Source organism: Sus scrofa, chromosome 1, assembly GCF_054392235.1.
Source record: "Sus scrofa isolate SSC_HxYL_T2T_F1_AM1 chromosome 1, Sscrofa_HxYL_maternal_Yorkshire_Landrace_v2.0, whole genome shotgun sequence".
Taxonomy (NCBI): Eukaryota; Metazoa; Chordata; class Mammalia; order Artiodactyla; family Suidae; genus Sus; species Sus scrofa.
Genome location: NC_139383.1, coordinates 113,772,926 through 113,796,954, shown reverse-complemented (window position 1 = coordinate 113,796,954; position 24,029 = coordinate 113,772,926). Strand labels below are relative to the sequence as shown.

The 24,029-nt window shown below is 39.0% G+C and overlaps 1 protein-coding gene across 2 annotated transcripts in view; it reads left to right on the top strand.

The window, feature by feature from the left end:
• Positions 1-24,029, top strand: part of CCDC68 (coiled-coil domain containing 68) — a 50,574-nt gene that overhangs the window by 5,769 nt on the left and 20,776 nt on the right. Inside the window, exons 2-8 of one of the 2 annotated variants that reach the window (XM_001926362.8) lie at positions 7,975-8,070; positions 10,410-10,520; positions 12,062-12,148; positions 14,232-14,369; positions 15,841-15,966; positions 17,576-17,704; positions 23,067-23,149. In XM_001926362.8, coding sequence (XP_001926397.4) covers positions 10,422-10,520; positions 12,062-12,148; positions 14,232-14,369; positions 15,841-15,966; positions 17,576-17,704; positions 23,067-23,149 — 662 coding nt within the window. In that variant the 5' untranslated portion in view covers positions 7,975-8,070; positions 10,410-10,421. Of the gene's footprint in view, positions 1-7,974; positions 8,071-10,409; positions 10,521-12,061; positions 12,149-14,231; positions 14,370-15,840; positions 15,967-17,575; positions 17,705-19,431; positions 19,593-23,066; positions 23,150-24,029 lie in introns of those variants that run through there. The other variant, XM_084966694.1, reaches the window with a different exon arrangement.

Sequence of the window (24,029 nt, the reverse complement as noted above, 5' to 3'; positions counted from 1 at the left end):
GAATTTTTTCCCCAGTGTTTGGCAGTTATAAACAGTGCTGTTTTATGGAACAAAACAAATCTCCTAAAAGAGGGATTTCTGTGTTTACAGTCTGTGCTTAACTTTCTAGGAGACCACCCAAGACGTCAGCCCTGTGGCTGTACATTTTCCTTTCCCACCAGCAACACACAGGCATTCCAGCTTCCCCCTCTCCTCACCCACACGCGCTATTACCTGTTTTGTCCCCCCTGCGTGGGATAATTTTTAACATGAAGTAAATGATATTGAAGCTAACATATCCCAAGACCAATTTAAGACACTGTAGATATTTTATAAATCCCTGAGACTTTTACTTCTAAAACATTTCATAATCTCCACAAAAGAAATTTTCTGAAAGAGCACCTTCCTTATAATGTTACAAATGAAGGGGCTATCTGTCAGTGACAACGCTTCTTTTTGTATTGTCTTCCCTGACAAGTCCTAAGTGGCTTTTATGTTGACTGTTGATTGGATCAGGAGGGGTACAAAGCAGGAAGAACAATTGAGTGCGAGGATGAGGGGTAGGAAGAGTGAGGGGACAACTGGCCTTAGGCCTTGACACTTTCAAATGATGCTCTAAAAGCAAATGTCTATGATGAGTTGTGAACATAAAGATAATTATATGCTCTGAATTGTATTAGGGTCAGATATCCCACGATGCACTTTTTATGTGTTATCCCATTTAGTCATCATATAATTGTCCTATGAGGAAGTTAGCAGTTTCATTTGGGTTCTTCAGTTGAGGAGGCTAAAGCCTAAAGGAATTTAAAAGCTTTTCCAAGGATGCCCAGCTAGGGGAGTAGGACGGTCTTGTGGGCACAAACGATTGAGTCCCAAGCCATGAAGTTGCACCGCCTCTGTTTGTGGATTAAGTCCATTGTGACGACACCTGCTCAGGCTCCTGAAGGACACACCTGGGGGCTCACAGCACTGTTAAGTAACACTGTTACTTAGCCACTTACTTTGGAAAACCCCTGTGATTAAACTTGCTTGGGCCCAAGAAACAAGGCTTAGAAATCTGTGCAGAATGTAGCAGGAGGCAAAGCAAGAAGTGGGAAGGAGCCTCAGATGTGTGGGTTGGGGTTCACGGCCATCATTATTGAGCCATCTCTGCTTGATCTTGGGGAGTCTTGTTCCCTCATCTGTAAGATGGAAACAATAACACCAACCCCTCAAGGTGTTCATGAGGATTATTAAAGGCAGCACCTGCCAGACTGCGTGTGGTGGGCTCTCAACAGATCCTGGTCCCTCCTGCTCACCCTTCCCCCCATGGGAAGAGATTCAGGTGATTTGCCCCACTTTACAGTTGAACTGCTATACTGGGCACTGGACAAAACTTTTAGCTGTCTTTCGAAGCTTCGAATTATACCAATGAAAAATGAAGATAGATTATTTCATTAAAAAGACGCTTGGATTTGGAGTTCCCTGGTGGCTCAGCAGGTTAAGGATCCAGCATTGTCACTGCTGTGTCTGGGTCACTGCTGTGGTGCAGGTTTGATCCCTGGCTTGGGAACTTCTTCATGCCATGGATGAGACCAAAAAAAAGCAAAGGCCTTGGACATGAGGTCAGTCTATTTAGATTCAGGTGATGAGGTTAATTCTTAAAAACATATTGCTTTCCTGTGACTTGGTTGCCACAATATATAGATATATAGACATACATGTAATATTTCTAGCACAGGGTATTGTGATGATTAATTTCAACAATATATAGAAAATAATTTTTTTTGTAAATGGCACAGTGCTTTGTCAATGGTGCATATTTGTATATTGTATTTGTACTAATATTTCAACCCTTCCCCCCCAAACTAAATAGCTCTTATTTCATATCTAAGAGCTTTCTATAGCACTTACTGTGATATAAATATATGTGTGTATACAAATGAGTAGCATTTAGAAATGAATAAAAATTAGTTCTACTTAAAACTCTACTTAGACTATTACTTGCACACAGCATTGCCATTACTTGGGCTCAGAGTTAACATGAGTGTTTTTTGATATACTGTGCAACATTTTTAGTTGCCTGAGATTGAGCCAGCTGACACTGGAGGTCACCATTGTGCCGTGTATTGTCACTGCAGAACAGGTGTGCTATTCAGTATTCAGGACACGGCCACTCTCTTCATAGGTCTGGAGATATGTAAGCTTTTTTACCCCTCATATAACCTAATTACCCTTGTAGCACTTTAATTGAAACTTACCCTTTCAGCTTCTTATTTCTGAGCTCTCTATACTAGTGAACAAGGATGAAATAATTATCAATATTGTTGGCTCAGAACCGAGAAGCTGAAAACTCAAAAATGGTGCTAAAAACCCACCAGGGCTCTTGGTTTCTAAGCAGAATCATTTACTCCGGCTAACCTAAGTAGGAAAGGAATTTACTGGAAGAACATGGAGCAGCATCCAGAATTGATGGGAAAACTGGGTCTGGAAATGGGAGCGCCCACTCCTGGTACCTCAACCAAGATCAGTTTGTAGCGAGAAGAGGGTAGAGTCCTTCTGGCCTTGCCATTGTCACCACACTGATGTCCTTGCCACTGGACACAAAGCACAGTTCTGGGCCAGACCCCTTCCTTCCCAGAATAATGACGGGATTTTCAACAAGCCCAAGGGACAGTCCATTCCTGGCCTTTCCAGGTGGGGATCTGCTGGCATCTAGGAGTTGTACCTGTGCTCTAGCCCCAGCGAGTGAGGAAGAACAAGCAAGGGATCTTTCCTGCAAAGGCTCCTGCAGGTGATGAGACCACATAGCTGGGAGGGGGATTCCATCCTGGCACCCACCACTGTGTGGCCAATTGCACTTCCTTGCCCCTTCTCAGGGCTGACCTGGAGTCAGTTGTGTATGTCCTGTGGCCCCTGGCAGCGTCCCAGACTTTGGTGTACCCTGCATTTCCTTCAACCCTAAGGGGGCCATATCAGCCAGGACTAGAACTGTTTTGAGTGGCTAAGGGAAAACTCCTTAGGTAAATGAAAGTCTCCAGTTTCCGTCTGTTTTTCTAAAGAATCCCTGTCCATTTAAAAAAAAAAAAATCGTAGGCTACACTGTGTACCTTGTTTTTAGAACATGACTTCAAACGAGTTCAGCCTCTGTTCTTGCTCTCTGCCTGGAATCCTCTTCCCCCAGATGGCCACATGGCTTTACCTCCTTTAAGTCTTCAATGCCGCCTCTTCAGATCAGCTTTCTCTCACTACCCATCCAAAACAGCACTGCTTTTTATTCTGTTGTCCTGCTCTGCTTTTCTTCATGACACTTGTCAACACCTCTGATTACGTTCCTTACATATTTATTGTTTTGTTTAATGTGTCTCCCCCTTCAGCTCTGAAAGTTCCATGAAAGCAGGGTCTCTGACTCATTTCTGTGGCCACATCTCCTAACACAGCTGTACTCAATAAATATGTAATATATGAATGAATCAATCAAGGGTTAAATAAAGGAAGGAAACACTTCTGTTAAAATCTCTGGACTATAAACAGTGCCTGTATTCATTTCCTAAGGTTGCTGTAATAAAATGACACACACTGAGTGGCTTAAATGTAGTACTCTCCTGTCTCACACTTCCTAAGGCTGGAAGTTCAAGGTCTAGGGGTTGGCAAGGTTGGTTTATTCTGAAAGCTGCAAGGAAGAATCTGTCCCATGCTTCTTCTTCTGCTTCTGGTGGTTCCCTGGCAATTTCTGGCATTGCTTGGCAGCCACCTTGATCTTGGCCCTCAACTTTACATGGAGTTCTCCTTATATGCATCTGTGTCCAAATTTCCCCTATTTATTCAGGCATCAGTAAGACTTGGATTAGAGTCATGCTGCTCCAGTATGACCTCATCATAACTAATTACATTTGCAAAAAGTTTGTGTCCAAATAAGGTCACGTTTGGAGATATTTGGGGCTGGGGGCTTCAACATATGAATGGAGGGGGGCAGAATTTAACCCATAACAATGTCTTATATGTGTTTATTGTGTAATGACTGAGCCATGCTTATGTCATTGATCAAAGAAGTAGGTTTAGGAGTTCCCGTTATGGTGCAGCAGAAACAAATCTGACTAGGAACTATGAGGTTGCAGGTTTGAGCTCTGGCCTTGCTCAGTGGGTCAAGAATCCGATGTTGCTGTGAGCTGTGGTGTAGGTCTCAGACGAGGCTTGGATCTGGCTTTGATGTGGCTTTGGTGTAACCTGGCAGTTGTACCTCAGATTAGACCCTTAACTTGGGAACTGCCATATGCTGCAGGTGCAGCCCTAAAAAGCAAAAAAAAAAAAAAAAAAGTAGGTTTACATAATCTTGGGTGCCCAGTGATATGTTGGTTTATCACATGGATTCTAATTCACAATAATGTGTACAAGTTGCTTTGTAAATGGTAAACTGTTCATTAGATGTTGTATGATCAGCTGAGGATCTTGACAAATATCTCTGCATTATCAAGAAAAAATCAATACCATGGACTTGTTAGTCTTAAAATCCCCCAAAGCGGATTTCTCTTTATCGAGCAGCTCGATCTGCAGACTGTTTAAAGTACTACCTGATTCTTCTCTACTACTCACACTACTTGTCAGCAGTAATTGTGGGTAACAGCTTTATATTTTATTTACTTTTTTTTTTTTTTTTTGTCTTTTTGCCATTTCTTGGGCCACTTCTGTGGCAGATGGAGGTTCCCAGGCTAGGGGTCAAATCGGAGCTGCAGCTGCTGGCCTACACCACAGCCACAACAACCCTAGATCTGAGCTGAGTCTGTGATCTACACCACAGCTCATGGCAATGCTGGATCCTTAGCCCACTGAGTAAGGCCAGGGATTGAACCCATGTCCTCACGGTTACTAGTTGGGTTCATTACTGCTGAGACACAATGGGAACTCCTAAGCACTATTATAAGTGCTTGGCAAATGTTAAGTCACAATAACCATAAGTTGTTTATTATTTTTATTATTAATAATTATTAATACTAATATTAATATTACTGATAAAGAAACTGAGGCACAGAGAGGTTGAGGAACTTGCTCAAGGTCACACAGCTAGTGAGTAGCACAGTCAGGCCATGAAACTAAATAGTCTGCCTCCAAACCTTTTTGTTGTAGCACTTTCTTTCTTCACAGAAAGTCTCACGGAAAAATTCAGTGTGTGAGAGAACAAAACAAAGCAGAGCTGCTCTGGTTCAAGTCCAGACGGCAAAGCTCTGTCTGCTCAGCACCTCCCCTTCCCCCGGGAGCCGCGTTGTTCGAAATGTCCTGATCTAGGAAATAATACCTCTTGGCGTAATGCCACTTGTAAGCTGTCTTCAATCCACTCTGGCATAAAACAAATACAATTCTTTTCTCACTTTAATTAACTGATTGTGTTTTATTTTGAAATTTTTATCTGCCTAATCTACTTCTGGCAGAAATGAAATGCTATGATGGATTTTCCCCAGGACGGTAATGCCGTATGGCAATTTAGGCTTTGCCAGCCAGGCTTAAGTTTCCCTTGGGTTTCTTTGTACAAATGAAGGACTGTGGTCATGGGAGTTTCGTGAACCAAGAGAGAAATGGGATTTGATTTCATATAAGTAGAGTTGAAAATATGCTTTGCAACCAGATAGGTATGATTTACCCTCTCTGTTATAGATTGCTTATTGTCTGTACTTATTCATAAAATAAATCATTAGAGCAACAATATTAACAATTACTGTCCACTGAGTGTCTTCTGCAATCAGGGATTGTAAAACGTCCTCATTTTTACAACTCTGGGTGTTATCACCCTTATTATACTGATATGTAAGTTGAGGCTAAGATTTTATGTAACTTGTTTAAGATGCTCAGCCAGTGAGGGGAGGATGTTTTGATAAATATCAGTGGCTAAGGAGCGGAAGTTTTTTTAAAGTTGTTTTTATTGAGGTATAATTTATAATGCAGTATTAGTGTACAGCAAAGTGATTCAGTTAATTAATTTTAATTTAATTTTTTTTATGACTGCACCTGTGGCACATGGAGCTTCCCAGGCTAGGGGTTGAATTGGAGTTGCAGCTGCCAGCCTATGCCACAGCCACAGCAACACCAGATCCAAGCCATGTCTTCGACCTACACCACAGTTCATGGCAACACTGGATCCTTAACCCACTGAATGAGGCCAAGGATTGAACCTTCATCCTCAAGGATACTAGTTGGGTTCTTAACCTGCTTAGCCACGAAGGGAACTCCCAGTTATTTATATACATATATTTACACATATATGATATATACATATATACCTTTTCAGATTCTTTTCCATTGTAAATTATTATAAGATATTGAGTCTAGTTTCCTGTGCTATAACAATAGGTCCTTGCTATTTAGCTATTTTATATATAGAAGTGCATATATATATATATATATATATATATATATATATATCTGTATATAATCCCAAACTCCTAATTTAACACCCTCCCCACCCCCATCCCCTTGTGTAATTGTTTTCTATGTCAGTGAGCCTATTTTTGTTTTGTAAATAAGTTCATAGGTGGAAGAGAATTTTTGATATTAAGAATAAAAGGCATGGAAGAGAATATGTTTTAGGATGCATCAGGTGAGGCCTGATGCATTTTTCATATTAATGAAGGACTTCGAGAATGCAGTGGGATCCATTCTAAAGAGTGATTAATCTCTATGAGGAAATGCCTCTTATCATTTGGTAATGTATACCATGACTAACACACTAAAAAGAGAACAGAAGGGAAATTCCTATTGTGGCTCAGCGGGTTAAGAACTTGACTAGTATCCATGCGGGTGCAGGTTTGATCCCTGGCCTCCGATTTGGCGTTGCTTCAAGCTGCAGCATAGGTCAGCGATGTGGTTCGGAGCCAGTGCTGCCATAGCTGTGGCTTAGGCCAGCAGCCAAAGCTCTGATTTGACCCCTAACTGGGGAACTTCCGCATGCCATGGATGCAGCCTCTTTTTTTTTTTTTTTTGGTGGGGGGATTTATTTTATTTATTTATTCATTTTTGTGTGTTGTTAGGTGTTTCTTTTTTTATTACTCAATGAATTTATCACATCTGTAGTTGTATAATGATCATTTTCAGCCTTAAAAAGAAAAATAAATACACAAAAATAAAATTAAAGAGAACAGAAGCTAAGTCAATCAAATGGGACTACATATCAAGGGAGACTGAAGAACATTTGCAACTTAGACTAAATCTGTTGCTTTGCTTGCCTCTTTTTTTCCCACTGCTTTTGATTCTACTTCCTGCCTCTAACCCAGGTGTCAGCAAACTTTTTCTGTAAAGGACCAGATAGTAAATGTTTTAGATGTTGCTTGCCATATATTTTTTTTGTTGAATCTACTCAATTTAGCGATTATAGTGCAAAGGCAGCATAAACAATATGTAAGGGAATGGCCATAATTATTTTAGAGTAAAACTTCATCTATGGACATTAAAGTTGAAATTCATATAAATTTCATGTGTCATGAAATGTTATTCTTCTTCTGATTTTTTTTTTTTTTGAACCATTAAAAAAATGTGAGAACCATTCATAGGGTCTCCTAACAGATAGGAAGCCAGACTGGGCTCCTGGGCCAGGGCTTGATGGCCTCCACTCCTGCCGACCATCCTTCTCTCATTTCCAAACACATTGCTTACTGTCTCTGTGGGTGTTTCTTTTACTTCCACATTTAAATGTTGTTTTGGACTAATAACTTAATCCTGAAAGAGACTTCAGAGGTTTGAGTAACAGAAGTAGTTCCACTCACATTCTACAAAAAACACACTTGCAGAGCTACTACTGCCAAATCAAGTTCCACCGAAACAAATGGAAGCCACAGTGGCTGTCTAAGAGGATTTAACATAAAATGGAAAATTCTTGGCGTACTCTGTCAATTTCATTGAAGGATAAATGTGGGACTTTGAGGCATTCCCAGAAGCTATCTAATTTGAAAGCTGGCAAATATGAAAATTCTTTGTGTGTTTTAACAGCGTAGGTCATTGCTAAATTTTAATTTTTTTTTTTCTCACTAGGGAATCTGGCTTTAATGTGATGGAAACACTCTTGATCTTGGTGTCCAAAACATGAAGGTTTGACTCTGAGCTCTGTTAGTTTTACTGTGATTTGGGGTAAGTTGACATCACATACAAGACTCTTGGCTTCCTTATCAGTAATATAAGGTTAATAATTCTACCTCACAGAGCTTTTATTTTTAGTTTTAGTTCTTTTCTATTTATTATAAAAATTTCAAGCAGAAACAAAATAGTAGAGGATTATTGTGAACCTCATGTGCCTTTGCCCAGGTTCCACAATTCCTTGCATTTTGTCAAACTTCTTTCAACTTTACCTCAACCCATTTTTTCCTCTCTTTAAGTACTAGAATAAAATACCCTCTTTAAAATTCCAAATGTAATATTATTTCACTTGCAAGTATTTCAGTATGAATGAGTAACAGATAGGATCTTTTCTTTTTTTTTCTTTTTTTTTTTTTTAGGGCCACACCCACATCCTATAGAAGTTCCCAGGCTAGTGGTCAGTCAAAGTGGAGCTGTAGCTGCCAGCCTATGTCACAGCCACAGCAATGCAAGACCGAGCTGCATCTGTGACCTACATCACAGCTCACAGCAACACTGGATCCTTAACCCACTAAACAAGGTCAGGGATTGAACCCACATCCTTCTGGATCCTAGTCAGGTTCATTAACCACTGAGCCATGACAGGAACTCCCCAGATAGGATCTTTTTAATACTCGGTAATTCCAGTGTCACACTGAGCAAAATTACAATAATTCTCTAACATCATCTGTTATCCAGGCAATGTTAAAATTCCCCAGTCGTTTCAAAGATGTCTTTATATAATAGCTGCTTTATTTGAATCAGGAGCCAAAGAAGATTCATATACTGCATTTGGTCCTATTTTCTTAAGACCCATAATTCATGGCAATTTCTCTTCTCTTATCCCCATCTTTCTTCATAGAATTAATTTGGGGAAAGAGTAATTTTTGCTCCTATAAAATGTTACATAATCTGGATTTGGCTGAATGCAACCTTCATCCTTGTAGAGTCATTGAACAGGTTCTTTTTGTTCAGATATTTACCATCATTTGCTAGAGGAGCTGCATGTTTCATGGGTGATGCTTTCTGCTTGTGACTGTACCACATCCAGAAGATATACTGTCTGATTGTCTCTCTTTTAGTTTTCTGTTAAAGATTGATTAATGGGGTACCTTGGGTTAATGCATTCTTCACGAACCTCTCACCAGTTTTTAGCACTGGTGGATGATTCTCGCTTAGATCCATGACTTCACAGGGGGTTGTGAAATGTAGGTTTTCTAAATCCGTCAGTCCTGTTGGATTTATTGGCAGGAATTCTTTAGCAAAATTTTCCTAATCAACTGTTTGATTACAATGAAATATATGGTAAATTCATATCTTAGAGGCAAATAAATGCTTGTTGGCATCCCTCTTACCCCTTATTGGGGGCTAATTTTTAGTCTAACGGTGACCTGTCGCCATTGAGTTTGATAATGAGAACTCTTGTTGGTAGTGGTGGTTTTTCTCTTAACATCATAACTTTAGGAATTAAAAAATTTTCGGTATGTTTTAATCCATCAGAGACATTTCTCTTCAGGTTGACTTTTGTGTCTTATTTAGTAGTATTTATTGGATCACTTTTTTGCTTTCTTGATATGCAGATATACTTGTTTGTTTTATTTGTTTATTATTTGGGGGGATTTTTTTTTCTTTTAAATTTAGTTTTATTTTATAATTAAGTAAAATAATTATATTGTACAATGTCAAAACTGTAAATCACAGATTTTCCTCTTCCATCTCTTCTTAGGAAAGTTATACTATATATCTTTTCCTGCACAATGCTTTTTCATTGAATAAATACATCTAAAAAAGATTCTATAGCAGTAGGAAGTTTATTCATCTTTTTGTAGACATTTGGGCTTTTCCCAGTCTTTTACTATTACAAATAGTTAATGGCCTTTATAGGCTAGCAAGACTTAAATAAAATGCAGTACATTAAAGGGCTCTCTAAAGTATAAAGTGATATACACACACACACACCTATATACATAATATATACATTTTACTTGTGTTGTTTTAGCTCCATGGACACTTATTAAGCACTTACGATTTACTAGAATATAAATATGAATAAGGCATAGTCTCTACTCTTTAGGTTTTCTAGTCTGATATGGAATGAATAGAAAAAGTTTCACATTTTTCCTCCTCAGAAAGTTTAATTTTTAAGTTCCTTATGAGTGATTGTTTCAACTGGTAGTATTTTAATATTAAATTAATTCCTGGATTTGGGATATATATACAGATTTCAATCCTTTATGATATTTTTGACTATATTTGATTACAGTGCCAATACAGAACTTCTTCCAGCTTACAAACCACAGAAATTTAACACCAAAGAAGTTAGTTTTATCTAACTGATTTCTGTTTTCCTAAAGCTGGACTTCACAATGACAACAGTTCCCCTGAGGGGCAAGATAGAAGATCATTCTGCCTCATTTGAGTCCACCTCAGCTCATATTATTGAAGAAACTGAATATGTGAAAAAGGTATGTGGGATCTGGAAGTCATGTTAGCATGAAATGTTTTTTTACAATAAAGTCTGATATGAATTAGTGGGCTTTGCTTCTCCTTCCCTAGAACATATGAAGAAGAAATCTAGTTGGCCAAGGAAAACGTTGATAGCTGTAATGTAAACATATGCTTGGTAATTTCTCTTGAGAGTGTGAACTGCTGTTCCTACACTTGGAGTAAAACCGAAGGAAAGGCCAGAGGGGTTTAGAACACCTCTCAGCCTTTACTTTGTTCCACACTGTTCACCACTGCATCCTACTTGGTTTTTTTTGGGGGGGTGGGGTGGGGAGGTGGTGGAGGGGGGGAGAGGGGTTATATTTTTAACATTTATTTCTTTTCCTTTTTTAAAATTATAGTTGATTTACAATGTTGTGTCAATTTCTACTGTACAGCAAAGTGACCCAGTCATTTATCTATCTGCCTATCTATCCATCTATCATCTATCTATCTATACATTCTTTTTCTCTACTACCTGCTATCATGGTTTAATCACAAGAGATTGGATATAGTTCCCTGTGCTGTGCAGCAGGACCTCATTGCTTATCCATTCTAAATGTAATAGTTTGCATCTACTAACCCCAAGCTCCCAGTCCATCCTACTCTTTCCCCCTCCCACTTGTCAACCACAAGTCTGATGGAGAACAGACTTGCATCCTAATGTTTTGTGTCATTTCTCAGTTCTTTCATAAGTATTGATGCTTTGTTGCCAAGTAGAAGTTTATGTTTCCTGTTAAATTTCTGTTTCTCCTTACCTTGTCTCCTCTCAAGCAGTTCAGAGTAGCTATCACCAAGGACTATGTGTTGTGCATGTTGGCATGTTACCCTATTAAATATGTGAAATCATATGAAATGTGAAATCTTATGGCTGACAAAGATATATATTCTTATGAATGTCTTTTTAAAACAGATGGAAAAATTTGGACATAACTAGTTTGTAACTTATTCACATCAATTCATCTTTGAGTGTCTAGCAATTCCATAGGTCACCAAGGCATGGGGCTTCTATTTCATGCATAAAATTATTCTCTAGTGATTACTAAATAGTAGTTTTTCGCTAGTAATTACAAGATAGTAATTATTTTGTAGTAATTACTAGATAATAATTATTTTGTAGTGATTGCCAAATAGCAATTGTTTTATAATAATTACCAAATAGTAAATTAGTACTAAATTACTATATGGAAAAAAATGAAACTAAATGGTATTAAATATTAATTACTAAATAGTAATTATTTTGCTGTATAATATTCGTTTGGGTTATATTTTTAGGTTTGACTAAGAAAAAGTTATAAAGACCAAATACTCATTTTCTGCAATCTGAACAATATTAGTCTGAATGCAAGTTAGGTTGATGGCAGTTGTTTAAATCTGAGATTGGTGTATATGCACTACTTTCTGGATAAATCAGGTGCCTGGTAGCTGGTATAGAGAAAAACAAAAGCATTTGGGATTAAATGCCCTTGAAAAAAATAAGGGTTTTCTTGTTGGTTTTTTTGCTTTTTTTTTTTTTTTTCAGATTCGAACTACTCTGGAAAAGATCCGAAACCAAATATTTAAAGATGAAGTGAGACATAACAGTACAAATCACAGACTAGATGCAAAGGTAATTAATTCATCAAAATATACCACTTTTATTCCTTCAGTACATAAATGTGTAGCCCATCTAGACTTTATTTAAATTACTTTTTTTATAATTATTAAATATTTTGTTGGTATCTAAGATGTTACTGGGTGTATGTATGAAATATTTAACCACAGATGTCTTTAGTAGGATCAGATCGGAATGGGCAGATTATATTGAATATTTTAACCTGGGTTTATTTATCGAAAGTATACGGGAAGATCTTAGCCCGGCCAGGATATATATATAGCACAGCAACATTTCCCAATGACAGATAAAAGTACAAGCTGTGAGGTTCACCTGGGCCACACCAAGTTGAAGCCATTATGCAGAGTGATCAGATAATCAATAAGTTTAAATGCACCCTTCCTCTGTGACCAGCCTTTGACGCTTTGGTTGAGCAGTCTGCATTTAGTCTTGTTTGGTTTATGCCAGGTTAAACCTCACCTGAGCCACATGCTGCATTGACATTAATGGCAATGTTATCTTCATTTTTTTTTGTCTTTTTGTCTTTTCTAGGGCCGCTCCTGCGGCACGTGGAGGTTCCCAGGCTAGGGGTTGAATAGGAGCTGTAGCCACCGACCTATGCCAGAGCCACAGCAACGCAGGATCCGAGCCACGTCAGCAACCTACACCACAGCTCACGGCAATGCCAGATCCTTAACCCACTGAGCAAGGCCCGGGATCGAACCTGAAACCCCATGGTTCCTAGTCGGATTCGTTAACCACTGAGCCACGAAGGGAACTCTGGCAATGTTATCTTCTATATTGGATGGCCACAAAGAACACCAGAACATAGCGTAGAACGCGTGGACAGTCTCTTTTATCTTCCTTGGCTCCCAAATTAACACAACCAATTCCAATTCTTTTCTTAAAGTCAGTACTCTGAAACTAGAAAAGGTTAATGTTTGTGACTGATAGGAAAGATCAAATATTCGGTTTTGACTGTACTGAGCTGCCTACTAGACATCTGAGTGGAGGTTTCTAATAGATGGCTGGATATCTGATTCTGGAGTTGAGGATAGAGGCCTGGGCTAGAAGGTCCAGGCTATGGGCTAGAGATTTGGGGAGTAAAGATGGTATTTAAAGTTCTGAAATTGGAGATCACCAAACATATGGGTATGGATGGAAATGAGAGAAAACTTAAGCACTGAGTCCTGAGATTTCCAATATTTAGATGTTGGGAAGAAGAAGAATCATCACGGGAGGCTGAGAAGTGAAGACAGAAAAACAGGAGAGAATGGAGCTGTTGAAAACAACCAAAGAAAGGGTTTCAGAAATCAAGGAGGGACCGCTTTGTCAAATGGGGTCTGCAGGTCAGGTAAATTGAGGGCCGGACAATCACCATTGGCTATAAAGATGAGGAGATGATTAGGGAGCTTAATAGGCGTAGCACCTTAGGATGAATTGTGTTGCCAGTGTGTCTGCCTTGGCCATCTCAAACCACAGAAGATCAGCAGACAACTTAGATTAAAAAACAAAATAAGGAATTTCCGCTGTGGCGCAGCAGAAACGAATCTGACTAGGAACCATGAGGTTGCGGGTTCGATCCCTGGCCTCGTTCAGTGGGTTAAGGATCTGGTGTTGCCATGAGCTGTGGTGTAGGTCACAGACGTGGCTCGGATCTGGCATTGCTGTGGCTCCGGAGTAGGCCAGCAGCAACAGCTCTGATTAGACCCCCCAGCCTGGGAACCTCGATATCCCGCAAGTGTTGCCCTAAAAAGACAAAAAACAAAACAAAACAAAACAACAAACAGTTGGCTTTGTAGATATCATTTATCTCCTAAAAAGTTCATGATAGTATGTTTAAAACTGTAGGGAATGTAGAAGGCATGAGAGATGTACTTCTACCCTCTTTTTAATATAAGAATCTATTAATTTGAGCAAATAGATAGGCTAGCTGCTTCATTTAGTATTTCCCATTGACCACTGAGATTCAAAAGATTTATTTGCGTTGATCTGAATTTTCCTTAATATATGTAATACTGAGTGATAATTATTGTTATCAAAATTCATAGAGGACGGTAAAAGCCAGTCGTATGATTTTCTTGTTTGTTTATTTCAGCACTATGGAAACATTCAAAATGCCTCTGACTCTGAAATGGATCCTTCTTGCAGTTTGGATCTGCTCATGGAAAGGATAAAAGGAAAAGACCGGCAGCTCTTAGAGATGAACAAAGAGAATGAAGTATTGAAAATCAAGGTATGACCAGTAGGAGAAATTTCTTATTTTGTCCTGCAGCCAATAGGATAGACTCATGGATCTGTGAAAGCAGATAGATTCCACACACATCCATAAATCCACACATAGGCTCACATGCATAGAGAAGTATGTTTACATTTGATAATTTAAATCTCCCGGAGTTCCCATTGTGGCTCAGCGGTTAACGAACCCAGCTAGTATCCATGAGGACATGGGTACCATCCCTGGCTTCGCTCAGTGGTTAAGGATCCGGCATTGCTGTGGCTATGGTGTAGGCCAGTGGCTATGGCTCTGATTGGACCCCTAGCCTGGGAACCTCCATATGCCTCGAGTGCAGCCCTAAATCTCCCTATTTTATTTTGGAGACAAACATTACTATTAAAAAGATTTTACAGGAGTTCCTGTTATGGGTCTGTGGGTTAAGAACCTGACAAAGTGTCCGTGAGGATGAAGGATTGATCCCTGGCCTTGCTCAGTGGGTTAAGGATCCGGTGTTGCCGCAAGCTACAGAGTAGGTTGCAGATGCAGCTTGGATCTAGCGTTGCCTTGGCTATGGGGAAGGCCTGCAACTGCAGGTCCCATTTGACCTCTAGCCTAGGAACTTCCATATGCTGCAGGTGTGACCATAAAAAGAAAAAAAATTAAAAAGTTTAAAAAGTTTACAAAAGTTCAATGGGTATAAAATTTTAGTTGTACAAAATGAATAAGTTCTAGAGATTTGTTGCGCAGCCTTGTAAAACAACATTGATAATTAATACTGTATTGTACATTAAAATAAATCTGTTAATGGGACAGGTTTCATGTTAAATGTTTTTACTACAATAAAATTTAAAAGTCTTCACATATTTAATAGATATTAATAATGAAATATTAATTGGAGTACTCATACTCAAATATCTCATAGTTTTGTTTAGTTAATCTGTTGTTGAATGCCTTATATTTTCCTTTTTTTGGCTTACTTTATATACAGTCCTACAGAGGATATTTTAGTAGGTAAATATTTGCAGCCATCCTTGATAATTTCTTTAGGTTAAATCTTTGAAAGATTCATGACACTTTAGCTTTATTGCCCCAATTCTTCAATCTTGTCCTACTTCTATTTCAGAAAAGTATGTCTGTTAGTACTGCTGTGAACATTTATGATAAAACCCTTGCAGATACTTGTATAAGCTGATGGGGCACCAGGGAACACTGCAGGGTGCAGTCTATGTGTGCAAGGCATTGATGTGTACAGAGTTCACACTGGCTTGGCCAGCTCAAATCACCTGCATGACGTCCTGCTAAATAGGGGAGTTCTAGTTTGATGTTTTCTTCTTACCAGGTAACAGCATCTTTTCTCCTAGCCATTGTCTATGAAGTGCAACTGGTACAGTTACAGCCTCTGTTGTTTCTGATGGCCCATCAAACTGCTCTGTCTTTATTCCTTTTTATTGCAAATGTCAAAACATGCCCAGTGACCTTTTGTTTCTAGCTGGAAGCCTCCAGAGAAGCCGGAGCGGCGGCTCTGAGAAATGTGGCCCAGAGATTATTTGAAAACTATCAAACACAGTCTGAGGAAGCTAGAAAGAAGCATGAGGACAATAGACACTTACTCCAGGTACCGAGCTTACACTCTGATGAACTAACCCATGAGCTGTTCAAGTTTCCCTTTTGGGGAGGGGTTAGATGTGAAACAAGCAAGGGCCACATGACTTGTCAAGCACTGGGAAGGGTGGGATGCCTGACTCCTGTGCCCGCTTGCCCCACCCCTGCTTAGCTCAGCGACTGGATGTGGCAGAGCTGCTCTGTTGCCACCCTTGCCAGAGCCCTGCAGGGCACAGGCAGGAGGGAGGCCATGCCATCCGCCTAGAAATCAGGGCTGGCCATGATGCTGGCTGGTGGCTTTTCTTCTGGTTCTGCCTTTGACTAAATAGGTGGGCCCAGCCTGAGTCATTCTAGCTCTCTGGAATCGACTCTAAAATGAAAAAGTTGGGCAAAATAAATGGTTTAAAAATTTTTTTGATCCTGGAATACATTCTTCAGAGTAAATAAACAAATAAAAAATGTATGTATGTGTACATATATATATTATATAAAAATTATACTTTTTATATTTCAATATAGAAATGTATATGTGAAAATATAAAACCATATAAATATATATGTGTATATATGGATACATACATCATAGACACACACATTCTCTGTTTGTTTTTTAATCTGAAATATGTATTCTAGGATCAATAAAACTTTATCTGAAGAATATATTTTAGAACTGGAGGAAGGGGAAAAGGTGTGTATGTGTGTTTTTGCCAAAACTCAGAACGGGAAAGCTCATTCAGGCTGGGGTGGGGCGTCTGGGTCTCTGCCAGCTCAGGACCTAAGAAAGTCCCCAGGGAACACAGTAGGAAATCCACTGCGTAGGCGACAAGCCCTCAAGTTCCAGGCTGTGGCGGTGATGGTCGCAAACTCACAGGCCTGCAGGGCGCAGATAAAGTACCTGAGTGAACAGTGAGTGGATGGGAGTGTGCGTGTCCCTGCAAAGGGGACTCAGCCCCAGCCTGGATTCCTGGGTAGGCGTGCCCACCTAGTATTTTCAAGGGATGTCAGACATTGTTTTCTTAAATGGAAAAATCTCAGCATCTGTTAAACACACAAACAGATGTGCATGCCCATGTCCGTTACACGTCAGTTGAAACACTCAAAGCGTGGGCTATGGCTGCCTGCTGATTTCTCACTGTGTCTTTTAGTGTAATTCATGCTATACGTCTAGGAAATAACCCCTGGACACAGTGGGGATAATTATTCTGCTTCATGGCACTGTTTGATTAAAAATGAAAATTTTTAATTGAACCTATAAGATTTTATTTTTGTTCTAGATAAGTTTTGTTGGAAAGAAGTCAAAAGTTTTGCTTTTCTTAAATTATTGTCTCTCTCTCTTCCTCCCCCTGCCCCCCATCTCTCTTTCTTACACCAGTCTAGATAGAATGCTTTATGGTAGCAGCATTCTAGAAATGATAATAATATTTATACAATATTAATTCTCCATTGATTTAGTGTGGTTCTAGTCTATCATTTTTTTTTAAAGGAAGATTGAATTCAAGGAAGTAATTCTAAACGTGTAAATTATTAAAATTTGAGTGTGTACTAAGAAAATTATAAAGGGAGGTAATATATGTAGAGGTTTAATTAAAACAGTAGTCTGACCACGGTTTTTCTGATGAAAGGTTAACAAACTTGAAAAAGAACAGAAATTGAACCACCATGTTGAAAATCTGAATCAAATTGCTGAAAAGCTTGAAGAAAAACATAATCAAATCACGGAGTTGGAAAATCTTGTACAGAGAATGGAAAAGGTAGGCATCTGGAGTGTTAAAGGGATTTCTTCCTGATGGAGTCAGTGTGAGAATGAAAGAAAATAACTTGAAAATAAGTAACAGTAAATGAAAGTACTCTCTGCGACTCCTAAGATCTTAGGATGGCCTCAGTAATATTCATTTCTTCCCTCACACATTTAATATGATCTGTATTATACTTACTGATTTACCTCTTTACAAATACTGCAGTCATGTTATTATCTGTCACTTTCCCCCCCTAGTAAATGTATGTTTTAGAAAGGGGAGCCGGATGAGCCTATAAATAGAAATAATGGAAAAGATCAAAAAGTCCACTTACCGCTAGTAATAATATATTACTGTAATTGTAGCGTTTTTATGTATTAGATTCAGTGAAGTGTCCATTTTTGCCATCCAAGTCCACTTTAGGTTTGTAAAAAGGACAAGGGCAGTTCACATTAAGAAAAGACATTCTACGGAAATTGGAACTTTCAAAAGAGACAATTTAGGGATGAATAATAATAGAACAAAAATTATTAAAAGTGTTATGAAAGTTCCTTTGAGTAGCTGGCTCTCCAAATACATACAAAAGGTGAGCACATAAATTTAATTTTGCATGCCTTAGAATTTAGCATTCAGACAAACCAAGGAATTTTTTTTTTTAATAGCAAAACAAACAAATAGAAAACTTGGCATATTTGTTTCCCATCTTTGAAACTGAGTTGGAGTAGATAAGAATACAGAGTTTAACTTCTAGTAAATATTGCCCAATACGTTTTTGAACTTATTATATTAATTCCTTGATTTGCCTCCACTCTTCTCAGCCTTATTTTATTTTAAGAATCTGCCTGAATTGATGCCATTTTAGAAATATCACTTCAAAAGGATTACATTTCAGCATTCAGGATTTTTGCTAGAGAAATTTTGATTAATTTTTACATATTTCCCAAGAAGTTAATTTATAACACTGTGAGTTTGGCTGAATGTGTGATCTTAATGAAGGTCCTATGAGGAAATCACTAAAATTAAATAAGCCCAAACTAAATTGAATCTAATAATAATAATAATACATATCTATATATGTGTTGTGTTGTGGGTTGCTGAGTGTATTAGCCAGAATCACAGGACTAGAATGTCCTCAGGTAGCTGGTTTGACAAGAAGTGACAATTTATAATTAATTGTCCCAGATATTTTGGACAGACTGTAACATTTGGATGAATACTTTGCAGCATTAGAATACTCATCCTGTAATAAATAGTTTAGTAAACTAAGATAGCACAAAACATTTTCATTTAGGAAAGGAAGAAAACTAAGCATAAAGAACATTCACATTGAGGAAAGGAAGATAATTCTGGAATGTATATAGGGTTGTTTAATCAAACTACTTGATTAACCAACTCGATAGTATCTAAAGATCTGCAGTCACCTCAAACTTGGTAACACTGGGTGGGTTTGGCAGCTAGCTGTTTGTCCCTAAAAATTAACAACAGGATAATAGAATATAATTTCTATTTCTTAGAAACCCCTGGAAATCTGTACTGGATGTAAGTTCATCTCAGAATTCTGGGGTATATTCACTGGTTTGTTCTACAAATATTTGAGCACCATATACCAGGCAAAACTCAAGGCTAGATGTCTATTTGTGAATGAGACAGATAGAGTCTCTTTTTGGAGACTGCGATGTAAAATATCTGGGTTGTATGAGTCTCAAGGAACTTCCCAGATCTCCTTTTATTCACTCTCCCAGGGGTCCTTATGGAGGCTGACACCCTACTGAAGGTAGAGAGATGGACTGCAGAGCAAGGTTAAGCAGTTTACACACTGGGAGACCTTTTTGAGAAGTGATGGCTTTCTCCCTTTTGTCTTGACATTGACCCATAATGGATGGCTGTCTCTAGGAGCTTTCTGACACAGTAAGTGGACAGGATGCCTGTGATTCAGCAAGGCTATGCAGAACATTCTATCTAGTTCAGTGACTTCTTCCTCTTCTTCTTCTTCTTCTTCTTCTTCTTCTTATTGTATTTTCCAGGGCTGCACTCGCAGCATATGGAGGTTCCCAGGCTAGGGGTCTAATCAGAGCTGTTGCTGCTGGCCTATGCCAGGGCCACAGCAACACAGTGTCTATGACCTACACCACAGCTCATGGCAATGCCAGATCCTTAACCCACTGAACAAGGCCAGGGATTGAATCTGCAACCTCCTGGTTCCTAGTCGGATTCGTTAACCACTGAGCCACGAAAGGAACTCCAAGTTCAGTGACTTCTTAGAGTGGAGCCTCTTGGAATCTCTGAAAGGTAGAAGGAGGTGGAACGTAGTGGAAGGAAAATGTGCAGGAGGTTTTTTAAAAAAACATCTTTAGTTTAAAGATACATGATATTTGTAAAACGAGCAAGCACACAGATAAACCTCTAAGAAGGAAAGCTTGATGACATCTTGATTTACGGAGATACTGAAGGTACAAGCTGTGATGAAGGGTTTCTTAGGAGGAAAGTGTGTACTGGAATGAGAGGAAAGGGTACTGAGAAAAAGACATTAATTAGAAAAAGACATGAGTTCCAAAAGGAAATGAAAATGAAAAATGAACATCCACAGCAATGGTTGATAAATACTGCCCTGGTGATGGGTCCCCCCTGGAGAAGGATTCATTTTCTACTCACTTGCACAAGCCACTGCTCCAGTAAATAGCCATTAGTGGTATGAGGTCTGGTAATGAACACATTACTTAAAACCTTTGCCATCTGTCCCACTTTAATCAGGAATTCAGCGAGAATGAATTCCATAAACACAGTGATAAGCCAGCAAAAAAAAGCCCAATAAGAGCATTTTAATATGGCATATGTTCCTTTGGCTAACAGTGCAATTCTGTTGCATCATATTAGTTTTCCAGTGTCATTGATTTAGCTCTATTAGAATTTTAGAGCTCAAAGGCGCTTCTGAGACTACCTAGTTCCTCAACATCATTTTATAAATGAGGACAATGAGCATGAGGAACTATTCCACAGTCCTCCAGTTAGCAGTTTGCAATCCTTTTAGTTACACCCCCTTCTTCTTTGATGCGGGATAAAAATGATATCCTTGATTCCTGAATCATTTAGATGTTAACATCTGGTGATGATGTAAATTGGTGTCCACTCCACCTTCATCAGGAGAGTGAACCCTTCAAAAGTGTGGTTTGGGGAAGACTGGGTTGTCCACTGGGTGGTGCTGTGAACGCCTTTCCCTTTCCAGAAGACACTCCCTGAGAAGCTTGGTAGAGTGTGACTTGCTATGCTGTCAGAGAGGAAGCATTAAGAGCCCAAGCTGAATGCTGGACCTTGACCAAGGCATTTACTTGTCCAGTCGTCTGGTCTCCTGGAATCTTGGTTATGAAGATCCATTAATTGAAAATCCATTAGGAAGAATGTTTGTTAAACACTTTTTTATCCTCTGCAAACTCAAAATATATTATCAGTAATGTGTTTCTTTGATGATCCAATATCATAATAAACTTGCAAAGAGTATCTTGATCCCTTAGATCAACAAGGGCTATACTAGAACAATATCTACATGTGATAAGAATGCAGGAAATTTTTGAAAAAGTTAGTATACGTAAAAAATATCAGATATGAAATATTTGGCATCTTCGTATTATTTTCTATTGAGGTCCTAAAATGTACCAGAGAAGCATAGACCTTTCACATACATTTCCACTTATCCCAACATTTCAGTATAAATAGTATTATCCTCATTCTAGGGATGCTCAAAAAAGTAAAAAACATGGTTCAAACAAATATAGAATTGACACCTGCCAGATGTTTTATTCAACTAATTAATGAATGAATGAACCGGTAGGATGGTGAAGCTGGTTTAAATAAAATATTTTTTAAACTGACCATTTATAAGGATTTTGAAAAAAAGGAATATAACATACGATTACCAGAATATAGAATTAGATACAAAGCTGGTTAATATTCTTTAAGGCAATCAAACCATAACCTTTGGGATTATCTTTTCTACCAGACAGAAATCTACAAATTAACATGCAACTTCAAAGAGTCAGAGCTCAAATCAAATAATACATAATAAAGCCTAATGCAAAGAAATTCTCCAGTAGAATTAAAAAAATCTTTGGGTCAGGTTATTAAACAATGAACCGATATGACATTAAAATCACATATTTTGATGTACAAGTTTGGTTATTTTTTTTTAAGAGTGATGATGTCAGAGTTCCTGTCATGGCGCAGTGGAAATAAATCCGACTAGGAACCATGAGGTTGCGGGTTCGATCCCTGGCCTTGCTCAGTGGGTTAAGGATCCGGCATTGCCGTGAGCTGTGGTGGAGGTCACAGATGTGGCTCGGATCTGGCGTTGCTGTGGCTCTGGCATAGGCCAGCAGCAAAAGCTCCGATTAGACCCCCTAGCCTGGGAACCTCCATATACTGTGGGTGTGGCCCTATAAAGAAAAAATACAAAAAAAAAAAAAAAGAGTGATAATGTCTAGAGAGGTTAAAACCTTGGCAAAAATTACACAGTCACAGAGTTTCAAAACCAGGTCAGTCCATGTCCAAAAACATTCTGATAGTTTTTGCTATAATGGCACTGCCTTATATTTTACCTATATAAATACTGCAAAAGGAATGATTTTAAACAGCATTGCAAATAGTATCAAAACATCTATTTCTACCACATATAAAAAAAGAACACAATCATTCCATCTTGGATTTTCATAGACTTGTCTATTTTCCTTTTGGATGGAAAGAGTTTGTTTTATTAATGACATTAAGGCATTTCTTTAGGTATGCTTGCTCAGTGTCAAAATGTCTCATATCCTAATTAGGATGTGAATTTATCATGTGTGGCCTTGATCCTTTACTCAAAATGCATTTACTACTTTTCTACTTTCTGACAGATGCCTTGCGATCAGGTAGGTATCAAGACAAGCACAGTGGTATCCTTGGGATACCAACGACTCAATCTAACTTAAGAGAAGCAGGTATAATGATGGGAGAGCCAGTACCTAGAGAGAGATGAGCAGGCAGTTAGTGTTTGGGGCAGGATGGAGAGACACAGGAGTTTTACTGAGCAATGGGCTGGGGGAGGAGCCAAAGCTCTCCAGACAATCAAGGGCAGTGGAGACAACTAGTCTTGACCTATCCTTGAACGTCCTGTAAACCATGCAGGGGAACGCCTGCCCAGGCTTCACTGGAATAGGTTGTAAGTGCCACATGAAATTAGCTCTTGAGCGTAAAACATCTTTCTAGATTACAAGAAGCATCTTTTGTGAACAGTTTGTAAGAATGCCTTTTCAGACATAGAGAGAGGGAGACAGACATACAGACAAGAGAAAGAGAGAGAGAAAAAAGAAATAAGCAAAAGCAAAAATTGTATCTTATTTTCTCCTAGGAAAAGAGAACACTGCTAGACAAAAAACTGTCTTTGGAAAACAAGCTGCTGCATCTCAAATCCACCACTACTTATCCTAAAAGGTTTGCAAATCTACCTAATCCTAAGTAAAAGCAGTTCCTGATGTCTTTCCTCTCCTCTGGTACATTGACCAGTAGATGGATGGAAGACTTTCTTTTCCTTGGAGGAAAAGGAAGCCTGAAAGTGAGGAGAAAGGGAAAAGTCTTAGGATTAACAGCCTTGTGCCTCCCCTTTCCTACCTACTGGGGAATCTGGGAGAGGGTAGAGGGATGTGTGTGTGTGTGTGTGTGTGTGTGTGTGTGTGTAGGGCATTAGCCCTCTTGAAGTGTGAATGAGGAGTTCCCGTCATGACTCAGCAGTAACAAACCCAACTAGTGCCCATGAGGACTGGGGTTCCATCCCTGGCCTTGCTCAATGGGTTAAGGATCTGGTGTTGCTGTGAGCTGTGGTGTAGGTCAAAGATAGCAGCTTGGATCTGAGCCTTGTTGTGGCTGTGGTGTAGGCTGGCAAGTCCAGCTCCCATTCATATGCCGTGAGTGTATCACTAAAAAGACACACACACAAAATGTGAATGAGCCTGTTCTCTCTCTGTTTATGCTTGATGCTGAGGAGGATGCTGTTGAGTCTCCATTCTTCTGATGCTTCTGATTTTGTTAAGGGACCTCTGCTACAACCAGCATTCAATTAGCTCGTCCACAGACGGAATTGTCCCATAGGTTTGTGGTGTTCCCATCTTTGGGAGAGAATGAAGGAAATACTGTGAAACCATCCTTTGTTCTTGACACTTACAAACACTCATAATTCACAAGCAGTCATGGCCCTCAGTGTGCTAGGGGTGGGTGTGAATTTATGGATTTACGGATATCACCATGACAACTTGACTACTCGGCTACAGTTAGAAAATTCTCTGGAATATCATGGAATAACTCACATCACATGAAA